Source organism: Hemiscyllium ocellatum, chromosome 1 (genome assembly GCF_020745735.1).
Source record: "Hemiscyllium ocellatum isolate sHemOce1 chromosome 1, sHemOce1.pat.X.cur, whole genome shotgun sequence".
NCBI lineage: Eukaryota > Metazoa > Chordata > Chondrichthyes > Orectolobiformes > Hemiscylliidae > Hemiscyllium > Hemiscyllium ocellatum.
The window spans coordinates 160,272,203-160,286,456 of record NC_083401.1 but is presented as its reverse complement, the minus strand read 5'-3'; the positions used below and the strand labels follow the sequence as shown (position 1 = coordinate 160,286,456).

General features: G+C 46.8%; 1 protein-coding gene across 1 annotated transcript in view; it reads left to right on the top strand.

Annotated features, from left to right (window-relative positions):
- The window catches only part of ttc29 (tetratricopeptide repeat domain 29), a 309,874-nt gene that overhangs the window by 78,096 nt on the left and 217,524 nt on the right, over nucleotides 1–14,254 (top strand). The window contains exons 3-4 of the mRNA XM_060830586.1: nucleotides 5,774–5,997; nucleotides 7,541–7,726. Of these exons, the coding sequence (XP_060686569.1) occupies nucleotides 5,774–5,997; nucleotides 7,541–7,726 (410 nt within the window). The remainder of the gene's footprint in view (nucleotides 1–5,773; nucleotides 5,998–7,540; nucleotides 7,727–14,254) is intronic.

The following is a 14,254-nucleotide window of genomic DNA, read 5'->3' as shown; positions in this document are numbered from 1 at the left end:
AAGGCTCCCTTAGATTAACTAGAAGGAGAGACCTGGTAGGAATTAAAAGTGCCATGAGAGGCAGAAATCTGATTAGAACTCCGTAGAAAAATTGAAAATTGCACAGGGAAAGAGGTTGCTTCGTTGGTTTTTGGTTTTTGTTTTGCTTGTTTATCTTTCAAACCTGTATAATTTATTAGTAACTGTAAGGTTTTAATATTAGTGGTAAAGTTCATTGGTAGTGCTCAAGCTTCTTGGGGAGTTGCAGAGTTTATTAATTATGGATGAAGCACAATAAATTAGCACGTATATAAGATAGCAGGACAGGTATGTGTGGCAGTTGTTGAGTGATGAATTAATGAATACCTGCGTGTACCATGGCAGATAGTCTGACATAAGGGTCTGGAGCTTAACGAAGTCTAGCTCAGAGTCCATGAGTTTAATGCTGAATTACAGAAACTGCAACAAATCACAATTTGTTCCAAAAAGTCCTCATATTCCATAGGCTTGTTCGTTCATATTTGTTTAATAACAGGAGACAGGAGTGTAAGTCAGGTAAGAGAATCGAGAAAGTAGAAATAGAGAAGGCACCTCAGCCTTTTGCAATTGTTGTAGCAACCTGTGTGGATGAAAATGGGGTCTGCAAGGTGGATGACTGATGTGGCACCATGCAACAGGAAACCATTCAGGTGAGGAAAATTAACAAGGATGCAGTGGCAGTACAGAACAGTAAATTCAGGCAGATTGACATAGTTCTGTGCAACAAGAGTAATATTCTGGTGTCAAGGTTCAGGATATATGCTGTAGACTGAACAAGACCTTCAAGTGGGAGGGCTGGATCCAGTAGTTGTATCTGTATCAAGAGACATGACATAGTTAGGCATAGAATAGAGTTTCTACTTGGGGACTATGAGTAACTAGAGAATATATTAAACAAGTAGAATTTCAAAGGTCATGTTCCCTGGGTTATTAGATTAGATTACTTACAGTGTGGAAACAGGCCCTTTGGCCCAACAAGTCCACACCGACCCGTCGAAGCGCAACCCACCCACACCCCTACATTTACCCCTTACCTAACACTATGTGCAATTTAGCATGGCCAATTCACCTGACCCGCACATCTTTGGACTGTGGGAGGAAACCGGAGCACCCGGAGAAAACCCACGCAGACACGGGGAGAACGTGCAAACTCCACACAGTCAGTCGCCTGAGTCGGGAATTGAACCCGGGTCTCAGGCGCTGTTTGAACCTTGCTGGGACCGGTTCTGGGGAATCACATATTTAATGGCTGAGGGTGCTATAAACTAAATAGTGGGGGCTAGATGATCAACTGTTGGACTATAACCTGGGGTTGTGTGATTTTTAATTTTGTCCATCCCAGTCCAACACCAGCACCTCAACATTATAACTGGAGTATGGCAGAAGAAGGGATAAACTATAAAACTTAAGACTTTCCCAGCAGATCACAGAATTGTCATTATGCATTTGGTTCATCTTATTTTCACTGGCTGTCAGAGAGTTTTAACTTTATGCCAATCGCCTGCCTTTCCCTGTGACCCTGCACAATGTTTCTGTTTAAATAATCAATCAATGCCATCTTAAATACCTCAGTTGAGCCAGCCTCCACTACACTTCCAGGCAGGACATTAACCAATTACCCACTGTGTGAAAACATTTTTTTCTCACCTCTCAATTACATCTTTCGCAGAGCAATTTATCAGCAAGAATAGTTTTTACCCCATCTAGTTTATGTTGACACCTTGTGATTCTGATAAAAGTTATCAGTTCTCCACTTAACATTTTCAAGCACTGGATTCTCTACTGACCATAAAATCCAGACCATTATTGCAATATCTGTAAAAATACCACCAAAAGTAGCATAGGGAAACATCATAGCCAGATGTGAGAATTTTAACATGGAACTATCTATAAATCTTTCAATGCAGTATTTGATCCACGCTTACATTTCAATACATTTAACTACAATAGATATACTCATTTGACAGCACGGAACTTAAGTATTGCTGAAAAAAGGCAGATTTCATTTAAGCTTTTCATCTTGCCCCATTAGGACAGTTTACAAAAATACAAATTCAAGGCAAAAAATTCAAGGAAAACGTTCCCAACTTCTTCAAACTTTCATCATAACTTGAAGTGACTTATTCCTTGAACCATTCTCAGAAACCTGTTCTGCACTTTCTCCAATGCATTCACATTTCTTTAGTGTGGCACCCAGAACTGTATGCAATATTCCAGCAGAGGTATAACTATTGTCTTCTATAAATTCATCATAACCTTCCTGTTTTCTATTCTGGGCCTCCACTTATAAAGTTTAGAATATTGTATGCTTTACTAACAGTTCTTGCTTCCTGTCTCGCCACTTACAAGTATGTACACACCACTTCTCTCTGATCCTGCACATCTTTAGAATAGTACCATTTATGTAATACTGTCTTTGTACCAAAATACATCATGTTACATTTCTGTGCATTAAACTTCATCTGCCACCTAATAATGTCCTTTACAAGTTCTATGCTGTTCTCACAGTTTACAATTCTGCCAAATTTTGAGTCATATACAACTGTATCCTGCATATCAAGATCTACATCATTATATAGAGGAAAGCAATGTTCCCAAAGCCACCCCTTGGAAAACTTCACTGTAAACCTCTGTCCGCTTGAAATTAGTGATTATTCTTTGTTTCCTATTCTTTGGCCATTTTTTGTCTGCATGCTGCTCTTTTATTCCATGTCCTACAACGCCTTTAACAAAAAAATGTCATACTTGAGATGTGGGCATCACTGGCTGGGCCAGCATTTATTTCCCATTCCTATTTGTCCCACGAGGGGTGGTTAACAGTCAACCACACATTGTGTATTTGCAATCATATGTAGGCCAGATGAAATAAGGGTGGCAGATGATTTGCTTTTCTAAAGGACATCAGTCAAAGAATCATACAGCACGGAAACAGACCCTTAGGTCCAACCAGCCCATGTTGAACATAATCCCAAACTAAACCTGTCTGCTTCTGGCTCATAACCCTCCTCGCCTTTCCTATTGGCTTTTTTCCCAACAATTGGCAATTGTTTCATGGTCATAACTTCTAACTCCAGAGTTTTATTGAACTCAGATTGTGACATCTGCCACAGTAGGATTTGAACCTAGGTTCCCCAGAACATTACCTGTGCCTCTCAATTAATAGCTGAAAATGTGTTGCTGGAAAAGCGCAGCAGGTCAGGCAGCATGCAAGGAGCAGGAGAATCGACGTTTTGGGCATAAGCCCTTCTTCAGGAATCCTGAAGAAGGGCTCATGCCCAAAACGTCGATTCTCCTGCTCCTTGGATGCTGCCTGACCTGCTGCACTTTTCCAGCAACACATTTACAGCTCTGATCTCCAGCATCTGCAGTCCTCACTTTTTTCCCTTTCAATTAATAGACTAGCAACAATACCACTGTTAATCTGGTGGGAACGTCCCCTTTTATGCTTCACGTTTTTGTTGGAAGAAGTTGAGCTTTCTTCATTGATTTGTAACTGGATTTTCAACCCATGTTCTAAGTAACAATCAATGCTAACAACAAATATAAGACTGAAAAGAAATCTTACAATTGTAGGATGCTGTTAAATGATTCTATTATAATTTATTTACTAGTTTTGAAAGTCTTTTTTAAAAATGTTTCAAAAACGTTTGTTCCTAACATTTCATTTTATATTTTAACCCCCAATATATCAAGATGTTTACATGATGTATAAAATCTGAAAAAAAATGTTGGATCAATAGTGCTTTTCATTTTCTGGCTGGTTTTGTGTGTAAATTCTTTAATGTGATCAGCTGCTTGGTCAATTTAGTCATATCACCACAGGTTTACATTGGAAATCCCTATTAAACTACATAATAATTAGGTGTATGTTGAAACTGTAAGAGTTTTCATTTTAAACAGATCGCTCGATCTGTCAGGGCATTTTTTAGAGTCAGCAGCAAGCACTCTGGATTCTGTACTGACCATAAAATCCAGATCATTATTGCAATATCTGTAAGAGTACCGCCAAAAGTAGCATAGGGAAACATCACAGCCAGATGTGAGAATTTTAACATGGAACTATCTATAGAATCTTTCAATGCAGCATTTGATCCACACTCATATTTTAATATATTTAAAATACAATTGATATATTCATTTGACAGTACAGAATTTAAATATTGCTGAAAAAAGGCAGATTTTATTTAAGCGTTTCATCTTGTCCCATTAGGACAGCTTACAAAAACACAAATTCAAGGCGAAAAAACAATATTGCACAAGAGGAGAGTGTTGATTCTTTGGTGAATTGACTCTGATTGATGGACGCATTACCATGGAAAATGCACCGTTAATGCTGATTAATGAAGAATAGCCAAACTTTGTTTAAATTTTAGACCAGGCAGATTGGCTGCGATTGATCATGGCATTTTCCTGAGAAATGAACCCGCAAATGGCTGTCACCTATTTTGTTGAATTAGAAAAGGTGCAGTGTGTGTACATGTCCATTCAAGGCACTGTGTATTAATGTATATAGCTTCCAGTGCCTGCATGTGCGCCATACTGTGAGCCCATTGTCAACCATTGTCCTCACAGTCAAGATTATGAAGTAAATGTCTAATTGTTAAACACAGTTGCACATTTTGCAAGTGTGAACTGGTTGAATAAGGTCAATACTTGGTCAATAAGGTCTATTGTGAACACCCAAAGGAATTAATCTTTGCGATATATGGCCTCTATACCTGGCATCACATTGGCACTGAAATTCATATACAATGTTCAGCACTTCCTCTAATTTTGTTTCTGGTTGCTCTGGCCTCCAAGGTCTATGCATGGCAATGACCTCCAGAATCACCATGTGTGGAACCTTGGAGCAGCCATGAAATTTGTAGAGAAAATTGACCATGTTACTCATTGGTGTGAAGGCCAAAACATTTATGAGTTTGATTACAGCATCCTATTAGTGGAATTACAAACAGAGTGAACTTACTGTACCTTTTTCAACTCTTTGCCAACTATTTGCTGGTTCATTTCTCAGGGCAATGCCCTGGCTAGTCAGAGGCAATCTGCCTAGTTTAAAGTATAAGCTAAGCCTGCTATAATCATTTAGTATTAATGAGTGCTTTCTCCATGGCAATGCCTCTACTAACCAGAGTCCACTTGCAAACCAATCAGCATTCCTTTCGAATGCAGCAGAAATATTGTTTTTTCCCTTCAATTCTTGCCACATGTCCTGATGCATGCAAGATGGTAAGTTTCCACAAAATGTGCCTTTTATCAGCAATGCACAACAGATATTTTAGATTTAAATCAGTAAAAATGTAATAGCTTTATTAAAAGTAATGCACTGTGCTTTAATCAAAATAGTTTACTGTTAATGATGGGAGAAAAGCTAGTTTGTTAGTTAGTATTAGCTCCTGCATCCATTATGTATCCGATTGGTACATTGTGACATATTAATCTTCATTTGTGATACCGATGCAGAAAATGTTTTCTTTGAAATAATGATCAATTACACTTTCTTCTAGCTTTTTATTGGAAATCTGCCATGTACAGTGTTGTCTCCTAGCTTAGTTTATCAGAAGGCTAGACATTGCAATTGTTAAGATAGTTGTTACCTATAAAATTGCATTACAACCTACACCTATCAGTGTCAAACCAGCCACTGGAATATAATAACAACCTAATGCAAATTAAAATGTTCTGTATTGATTGCAAAAGTATAATGCATTCAAAGAAAAAACAAAGCATTTAACACATTTCTCTTGTTAAATCCCAGTTATAGGAATTCACACAAACATAACATCTGTTTAGACATGCTTCGGCAGGGTTATCATAAATCCTTTTCAGAACTCACTAATCTGATCCTGAACTGGAATGCTGTAAGGGAGGCTTCAGGACCTGGGTCAGATATATGGATGGAGGAACCTCTGGACAAGCAACATGATAAGCTGGATCATCTTCAGTATTTCCTGATCAGGGCAGAGGCAGCTCAAAGAGCAGGTAAATGAAGAAGTCACAGGTATTGACAGCACCTGTGCTTGTCTGAAGGAGAATGAAAATGGCTTCAGGTAACAATTAATGACATTTCTGAAAACTTGCACATAAAAGCTTCACTTGACAAAGCTTTTATGTATAATATGTGTAGGGTAAGTAAATATGCATTGAGACATGGACATTTTACCTACCCAATTCCATGGTTTCCATTCTGTATCATTAATAATATGAATGAATGTCTAAAGCTTGGCAATCTCCTTTATTTTATATCAATAAGAAATTCATCTTGAAGATTATATGTAAAGAATACATTGGAATTGTGGCAATAGTTGTCTAAATATATGTGCAGATGTATTCTTAAGAAAGAAAATATTAAAGCTATAGTTAGTGATATAATGTTATTTCATGTTAGCTACCAACTGCTATAATAAGAAGCAATCTTAGAATGAGTGTTTTCTTTTGCATTTGTGTTGCAGCATGTAGACCAGGAAGTGATTTGATTACTGCAAAGTAAACTAAAGATTACACTTCAACTCTATTAGTCAGAACAAATTTAATTAATTTATGTTTCGGGACAGACTTTCTTCTGGCCTGTTGTTTTGCCAGCATAGATGGCCGTTGCAAATGGAGACTTTGTAGAATCCCCATTGTAGCATGCTGCTAAGGAATTGCCCCAGAAATTGACTTTTCTGCAAGACAATTCCTCTATGCTAGGATCCCTCCAAAAATTTCCTTTTAAATCAGTGACTTCAGATAGTACTGATGAAATTCAGTAAATTAGTTACCCCCCAAAAATTAGATAATTAAATGGATACATACACATTCCTGAGTATCTAGCTGTTAAACTGACCACATATTTCACTCACACACCACAAATATATCTCACCATCCTACCTCTTCACCTCTGCCAGACCTCACCCAAATACCTGGGACCTAAACCAAACACCTTGCATCCTCCACCAAGTCTGACCTGATTTTTCTCTCCCTAGTAACCAGCCACTTCTGCTGTGGCTCTAACCTGACCCCACTGTCACCCAGTCCACCCACCCAAAAGCCTCTCCAACTAGACTTGACCTGAACACATTTTCCAGGCCCATAATAAACACCCCTCCCTCTACCTGTCCTGACCCACACCCTAAGATCACACCAAATTTAATACATTTTTTGGTTTAATAGCAGCTGTCAAAGTGGTTATCAGGATATTTAACTTCTACAATACAGTAATTTCCTACTGTGAGAAGGAGAATTTGACAATTCTGAAAGAACTGTCAGAATGGAAGTAGAACTCTGCATTTCTAAGGGAGCCTTTAACAGAATCTCCATTAAAAATATGGAACTCTATCATTGCATTTAAAAAAAAGTTCCAAGGTGGCAACTTGTTATGTTGCCATTCCCTGCGAAATCTAATTTTGCATTTGTAATGACGACTCAAAAAAAACAATTCTTGAATCTAAGTGTCTTGATATTACAACACAGTTTATATGGAAATGTATTTCTTACATATTTGGCATAGACATTTCTAAAAAGAGCCTTTCCCTTCTTTCTTTAGGGAAGTTTGAGGAAGTCTACAATAACCAACTTTCATTGGCATGTTACTTTAAAACTGTTGGGGACAAACTACTTTCTGATCATTTCTTCCAATCTTGCCTCAGTACTGCTGAAATGATCACCCCAGAGGGGCATCAGAAAGCAGCAGAAGCACATGCTAACATGGGCACGGCCTATGAAGAGAAAGGTAACTCATATTTTCCTCACTTCTGTGCTAATAACCTGGAGCCATCTGAATAGATTGTAATACGTACAGTCAGTTCTGCTATAACACGTGTTTCTTCAAGGCGAATTGGCTATAACATGATTGAAGAATTTAAACCATTATTGTTAGAAAATGAACTTTCCTGACCATAATTGGTCATAATGCAATTCCAGTCCCATTGGTTTAAATGGTGCTGCTATTATGCAATGTTCTTATAACATGGGATTGCACGAGAACAGACCAATTGCATGATATCAGAACAGACTGTACCACGATTTGCACTTTGGAGGCGATACTTTACATATCAAACTGTCAGTGGGTAGCATTTATCCTTGCTGGTTTTCAGCATGCCCATCCCGAATAATGATTTGATCAGATAATTTTTGTCCCTGTTCATGCTGACTGTTTTAAAGCAGAAATTTGTAAAAACAATAAATCCTCTTTCAACTTATTATTTTTTGAGTATGGGAAAGCCTATTTTATCATACTTCATTTTATTGTAAATTGTTTACAACAGAACTTCACAGTAATCAAATTCTGTTTCTGATATTAAAAGTTTGGATTATTGCATGTGATCTCTTCCTACTCTGTCAAATAGTTTTTGTTCATATAAGGGGATGAAGTTGGAAGAGAATTTCATTTTGTAGCAGAGATGAATTGCCATAGTTTGGATTTTAGTTTTGCCAGCAGGTAATTTTAAAAATATATATAATTACTAATCTACACACTATTATGCATTATTTATTTGTGAGTACAAATTGAGAGTTGAAAACAAGAAATTGCCCCATGGAGGATTTGAAGGTGATGGACAAGAAAACATTAAAAACAGAGCACTAAATTGCCCTTTTTTTCCTCAAAGCTGCTAATCCTGATTGGAGGGTAGCAGACATTGGAAAAACTTGGTGAACCACTCAAACTATTTCATGAAGCTCATGTGATCAGTCAAGATGAATTTATCAAAAATTGCTGAAAACACTCAGCAAGTCTGGCTGTATTTGTGGAGAGAAAACAGAGTTCATGTTTTGGGTCTAGTGACCTTTCAGAACTAATGATAGCTAGGAAAAGGTTGGTATTTATGCAGAAGATGGGATGGGGGAGATGGGGAGGAGTAAATGATAGGGGGAGATAAAGCTCAAAGTGAGAGAAAACAGTTCGACAGACAAAGAAATGGGTAAAGGTTAGCCTCGGAGAATTAATAACTGCTAATGGAGACTGTTAGTGGCTGACAATGAGTTGCTTGTAGTAGCAGCCTATGTGATGACAAGCCTGGTGTTTAGGGAATAGGATAAAGACATGGGAGGAAGTGTTTAGGCTCTAAAATTATTGAACTCTATTTTGAGTTCAGAAGATTGCAGAGTTCCCAGTTTGAAAATGAAGTGTTCTTCCAGCCTGTACTGAGTTTTACTGGAACTTTTTAGCAAGCCCAAGACAGAGATATTGGCCAGGGAACACAGTAGTGTGTTGAAATGGCAGGCAACCAGAAGCTGCGGTAGAACATTGATGTCCTGCAAAGTGGTCATCCAATCTGTGCTTCATCTCCCCAATTTAGAGGAGACCACATTGTGAGCAGCGAATATAGTAGACTAGATTGTTTGAAGGAGAAAGTGCGGACTGCAGATGCTGGAGATCAGAGCTAAAAAATGTGTTGCTGGAAAAGCACAGCAGGTCAGGCAGCATCCAAGGAGCAGGAGAATCGACATTTCGGGCATAAGCTTCTTTGATTCTTCTGCTCCTTAGATTGATTGATGTGCAGGTAAATAGCAGGTTCAGCTGGATGGTGCCTTGGATATTGAGGAGGGTTGAAGTAGATAGGCTGGTTTTACACCTTCTGTCATTGCATGGGATGGTGCCATGGGCTATGGGGAGGTGTTGGGAATGGAGTAGGAATGGACCAAGGTGTCCAGGAGAGAACGGTCCCTGAAGAAGGCTGACAAGGGAGAGAAGAGGAATATGTGTCTGGTGGTGGCATACTGCTTGAGATGGTGGAAATGGCGGCTAATGATGTTTCTCATGTAGATGCTGGTGGGATGGTAGGTGAGGATGAGGGGAATCCTATCACTATTATTGGAAGGAAGAGAGGAGTGAGGGCCAAAGTGCCGAAGATGGATGGGATACAGCTGAGGGCCCTATCAATTGTGGTAGTGGAAATCCTGATAAGGAAGGAAGTGGACATTTGAGAGGCTCCTTGTCGAAGTTGGCATCAGCAGAACAGATGTGATGGAGACGGAGGAACTGAATAGGATGGAATAGAACATCCTTTATTGTCATGCGCACTCCAGTACAGAAGTCCAGTACAGGAATACAGTGAAAAGGTATTACAAACGCTACCTAAAATGATGCCATCTTAGGTACATTAACCTATTTACAAATCTTGGACACAAAACAAGAATAAAAGGAAAAGTAACAGCATTACTTAAAAAATAATTTTGAAATATGAGAGTTATAACATAGTTAAAGGATTGACATTACAGTGTGGTAAAGAATTTCAAGCAGCAGCAGCCCAACATGTGATCTCACAACCCATGCCAGGCCCTAATCCAACAGGTGTCCCACTCTGCTCCAAGCCTCCAGTCCACTCTGCACCGGCACTCAACTGCACCACAGTAAGTTGCACTGCTCCAGGACTTACCACCACTTGCATTGCTCCAGGACTCGCATCCCCTCACGTTGCTTTGGGACTCACTTCCCTTCGGGCTGCTCCGGGACTCACTTCCCTTCAGCCTGCTCCGGGACTCACTTCCCCTCGGGCTACTCTGGGATTCGCTTCACCTCGGGCTGCTCGGGGACACGTTTCCCCGAGGGCAGCTCCGGGACTTGCTTCTCCTCACGCTGCTCCGGGACTCGCTTCTCCTCACGCTGCTCCGGGACTCGCTTCTCCTCACGCTGCTCCGGGACTCGCTTCCCCTCGGGCAGCTCCGGGACTGGCTTCCCGTCGGGCAGCTCGGGGACTCGCTTCTCCTCTGGCTGCTCCGGGACTGGCTTTCCTTCGTACTGCTCCGGGACTGGCATCTCTTTGGGCATCTCCGGGATTCATTTGCATCACGCTGCTCCGGGATTTGTTTCCTTTGCGCTGCTCCGGGACTCGCTTCCGCTCGGGCTGCTCCAGGACTGGCTTCCCCTCGGGCTGCTCCAGGATTGGCTTCCCCTCGCATTGCTCCGGGACTCGCTTCCCTTCGGGCTGCTCCGGGACTCGCTTCCGCTCGGGCTGCTCCAGGACTGGCTTCCCCTCACGCTGCTCCGGGACACGTTTCCTTTACGCTGCTCCGGGACTCGCTTCTCCACACGCAGTTCCGGGACTCGCTTCCCCTCGGGCTAATCCGGGATTCGCTTCCCCTCGGGCAGCTCCGGGACTGGCTTCCCGTCGCGCTGCTCCGGGACTCACTTCTCCACACGCTGCTCCGGAAGTGACTTCTCGCGCTGCTTCCCTTTGGGCAGCTCGGGGACTCGCTTCCTTTCGGCCTGCTCCGGGACTCGCTTCCCCTCGGGCAGCTCCGGGACTCGCTTCCCCTCGGGCAGCTCCGGGACTCGCTTCCCCTCGGGCAGCTCCGGGACTCGCTTCCCCTCGGGCAGCTCCGGGACTCGCTTCCCCTCGGGCAGCTCCGGGACTCGCTTCCCCTCGGGCAGCTCCGGGACTCGCTTCCCCTCGGGCAGCTCCGGGACTCGCTTCCCCTCGGGCAGCTCCGGGACTCGCTTCCCCTCGGGCAGCTCGGGGACTCGCTTCCCTTCGGCCTGCTCCGGGACTCACTTCTCCTCTTGCTGCTCCAGGATTCGCTTCCCCTCGGGCTGCTCCGGGACCCGCTTTCCTTCGTACTGCTCCGGGACTGGCATCTCTTTGGGCATCTCCGGGATTCATTTCCATCATGCTGCTCCGGGATTTGTTTCCTTTGCGCTGCTCCGGGACTCACTTCCGCTCGGGCTGCTCCGGGACTCGCTTCCCTTCGGGCTGCTCCGGGACTCGCTTCCTTTACGCTGCTCCGGGACTCGCTTCTCCACACGCTGCTCCGGAAGTGACTTCTCGCGCTGCTTCGGGACTGGCATCCCCTCGGGCTGCTCGGGAACTGGCTTCCCCTCGGGCTGTTCCGGGAATCGCTTTTCCTCACGTAGCTCCGGGACTTGCTTCCCCTCGAGCTGCTCCGGGACATGCTTCGCCTCGGGCTGCTCCGGGACTGGCTTCGCCTCGGGCTGCTCCGGGACTGGCTTCGCCTCGGGCTGCTCCGGGATTGGCTTCCCCTTGGGCTGCTCCGGGAGTGGTTTCCCCTCGGGCTGCTCCGGGAGTCGCTTTTCCTCACGCAGCTCCGGGACTCGCTTCCCCTCGGGCTGCTCCGGGATTCGCTTCCCCTAGGGCTGCTCCGGGACTCTCTTCTCCACATGCAGCTCCGGGACTCTCTTCTCCACATGCAGCTCCGGGACTCGCTTCCCCTCGGGCAGCTCCGGGACTCGCTTCCCCTCGGGCAGCTCCGGGACTCGCTTCCCCTCGGGCAGCTCCGGGACTCGCTTCCCCTCGGGCAGCTCCGGGACTCGCTTCCTTTCCGCTGCTCCGGGACTCGCTTCCCCTCGGGCTGCTCCGGGACTCGCTTCCCCTCGGGCTGCTCCGGGACTCGCTTCCCCTCGGGCTGCTCCGGGACAGGCGTCCCCTCGGGCTGCTCCGGGACAGGCGTCCCCTCGGGCAGCTCCGGGACTCGCTTCCCCTCGGGCAGCTCCGGGACTCGCTTCTCCACACGCTGCTCCGGGACTCACTTTCCTTCGGCCTGCTGCGGGACTGGCTTCCCCTCAGGCTGTTCCGGGACTGGCTTCTCCTCTTGCTGCTCCAGGATTCGCTTCCCCTCGGGCAGCTCCGGGATTCGCTTCCCCTCGGGCAGCTCCGGGACAGGCTTCCCTAGGGCTGCTCCGGGACTCGCTTCCCCTCTGGCTGCTCCGGGACTGGCTTTCCTTCGCACTGCTCCGGGACTGGCATCTGTTTTGGCATCTCCGGGATTTGTTTCCTTTGCGCTGCTCCGGGACTGGCTTCCCCTCGGGCTGCTCCGGGACTGGCTTCCCCTCGGGCTGCTCCGGGACTCGCTTCCCCTCGGGCTGCTCCGGGACTCGCTTCCCCTCGCGCTGCACCGGGACAGGCTTCCCCTCGGGCTGCTCCGGGACTGGCCTCCCCTCGGGCTGCTCCGGGACTGGCCTCCCCTCGGGCTGCTCCGGGACTGGCCTCCCCTCGGGCTGCTCCGGGACTGGCCTCCCCTCGGGCTGCTCCGGGACTGGCCTCCCCTCGGGCTGCTCCGGGACTGGCTTCCCCTCGGGCAGCTCCGGGACTCGCTTCTCCGCACGCTGCTCCGGGACTCGCTTCTCCGCACGCTGCACCGGGACTCGCTTCCCCTCGGGCTGCTCTGGGACTCGCTTCCCTTCGCGCTGCACCGGGACTGGCTTCCCCTCGGGCTGCTCCGGGACTGGCTTCTCCGCACGCTGCTCCGGGACTCGCTTCCCTTCGCGCTGCACCGGGACTCGCTTCCCCTCGGGCTGCTCTGGGACTCGCTTCCCTTCGCGCTGCACCGGGACAGGCTTCCCCTCGGGCTGCTCTGGGACTGGCTTCCCCTCGGGCTGCTCCGGGAGTCGCTTCTCCTCACGCTGCTCCGGGAGACGCTTCCCCTCGGGCAGCATTGGGAGACGCTTCCCCTCGGGCAGCTTCGGGACTGGCATCCCCTCGGGCTTCTCCGGGACTCGCTTCTCCTCACGCTGCTCCGGGACTCGCTTTCTCTCAGGCTGCTCCGGGACTCGTTTCCCACGGGCTGCTCTAGGACTCGCTTCCCCTCGCGCTGCTCCGGGACTCGCTTCCCCTCGGGCAGCTTCGGGACTGGCATCCCCTCGGGCTTCTCCGGGACTCGCTTCCCCTCGGGCTGCTCCGGTAATCGCTTTCCCCCAGGCTGCATCCGTACTCGCTTCCCCTCGGGCTGTTCCGGGAGTCGCTTCTCCTCGGGCTGCTCCCGGACTTATTTCCCCTCGGGTTGCTCTGGGATTCGCTTTCACTCGCGCAGCTCCGGGAATCACTTCCCCTCGGGCTTCTCTGGGACTCGATTCCCCTCGGGTTGCTCCGGGATTCACTTCCCCTCGCGCTGCTTCTGGACCCGCTCCCCTCGGGCTGCTCCGGAATTCGCTTCCCCTCGCGCTGCTTCGGGATTCGCTTCCCCTTGCGCTGCTTCGGGATTCGCTTCCCCTCGGGCAGCTCCGGGACTCGCTTCCCCTCGGGCAGCTCCGGGACTCGCTTCCCCTCGGGCAGCTCCGGGACTCGCTTCCCCTCGGGCAGCTCCGGGACTCGCTTCCCCTCGGGCTGCTCCGAGTCCTGGAATAGCCCGAGGGGATGCGAGTCCGGAGCAGCATGAAGGCAAGTGAGTCCCGGAGCAGCGCGAGGGGAAGCGAGTCCCGGAGCAGCGCGAGGGGAAGGGAGTCCCGGAGCAGCCCAAGGGGAAGGGAGTCCCGGAGCAGCCCAAGGGGAAGGGAGTCCCGGAGCAGCCCGAGGGGAAGGGAGTC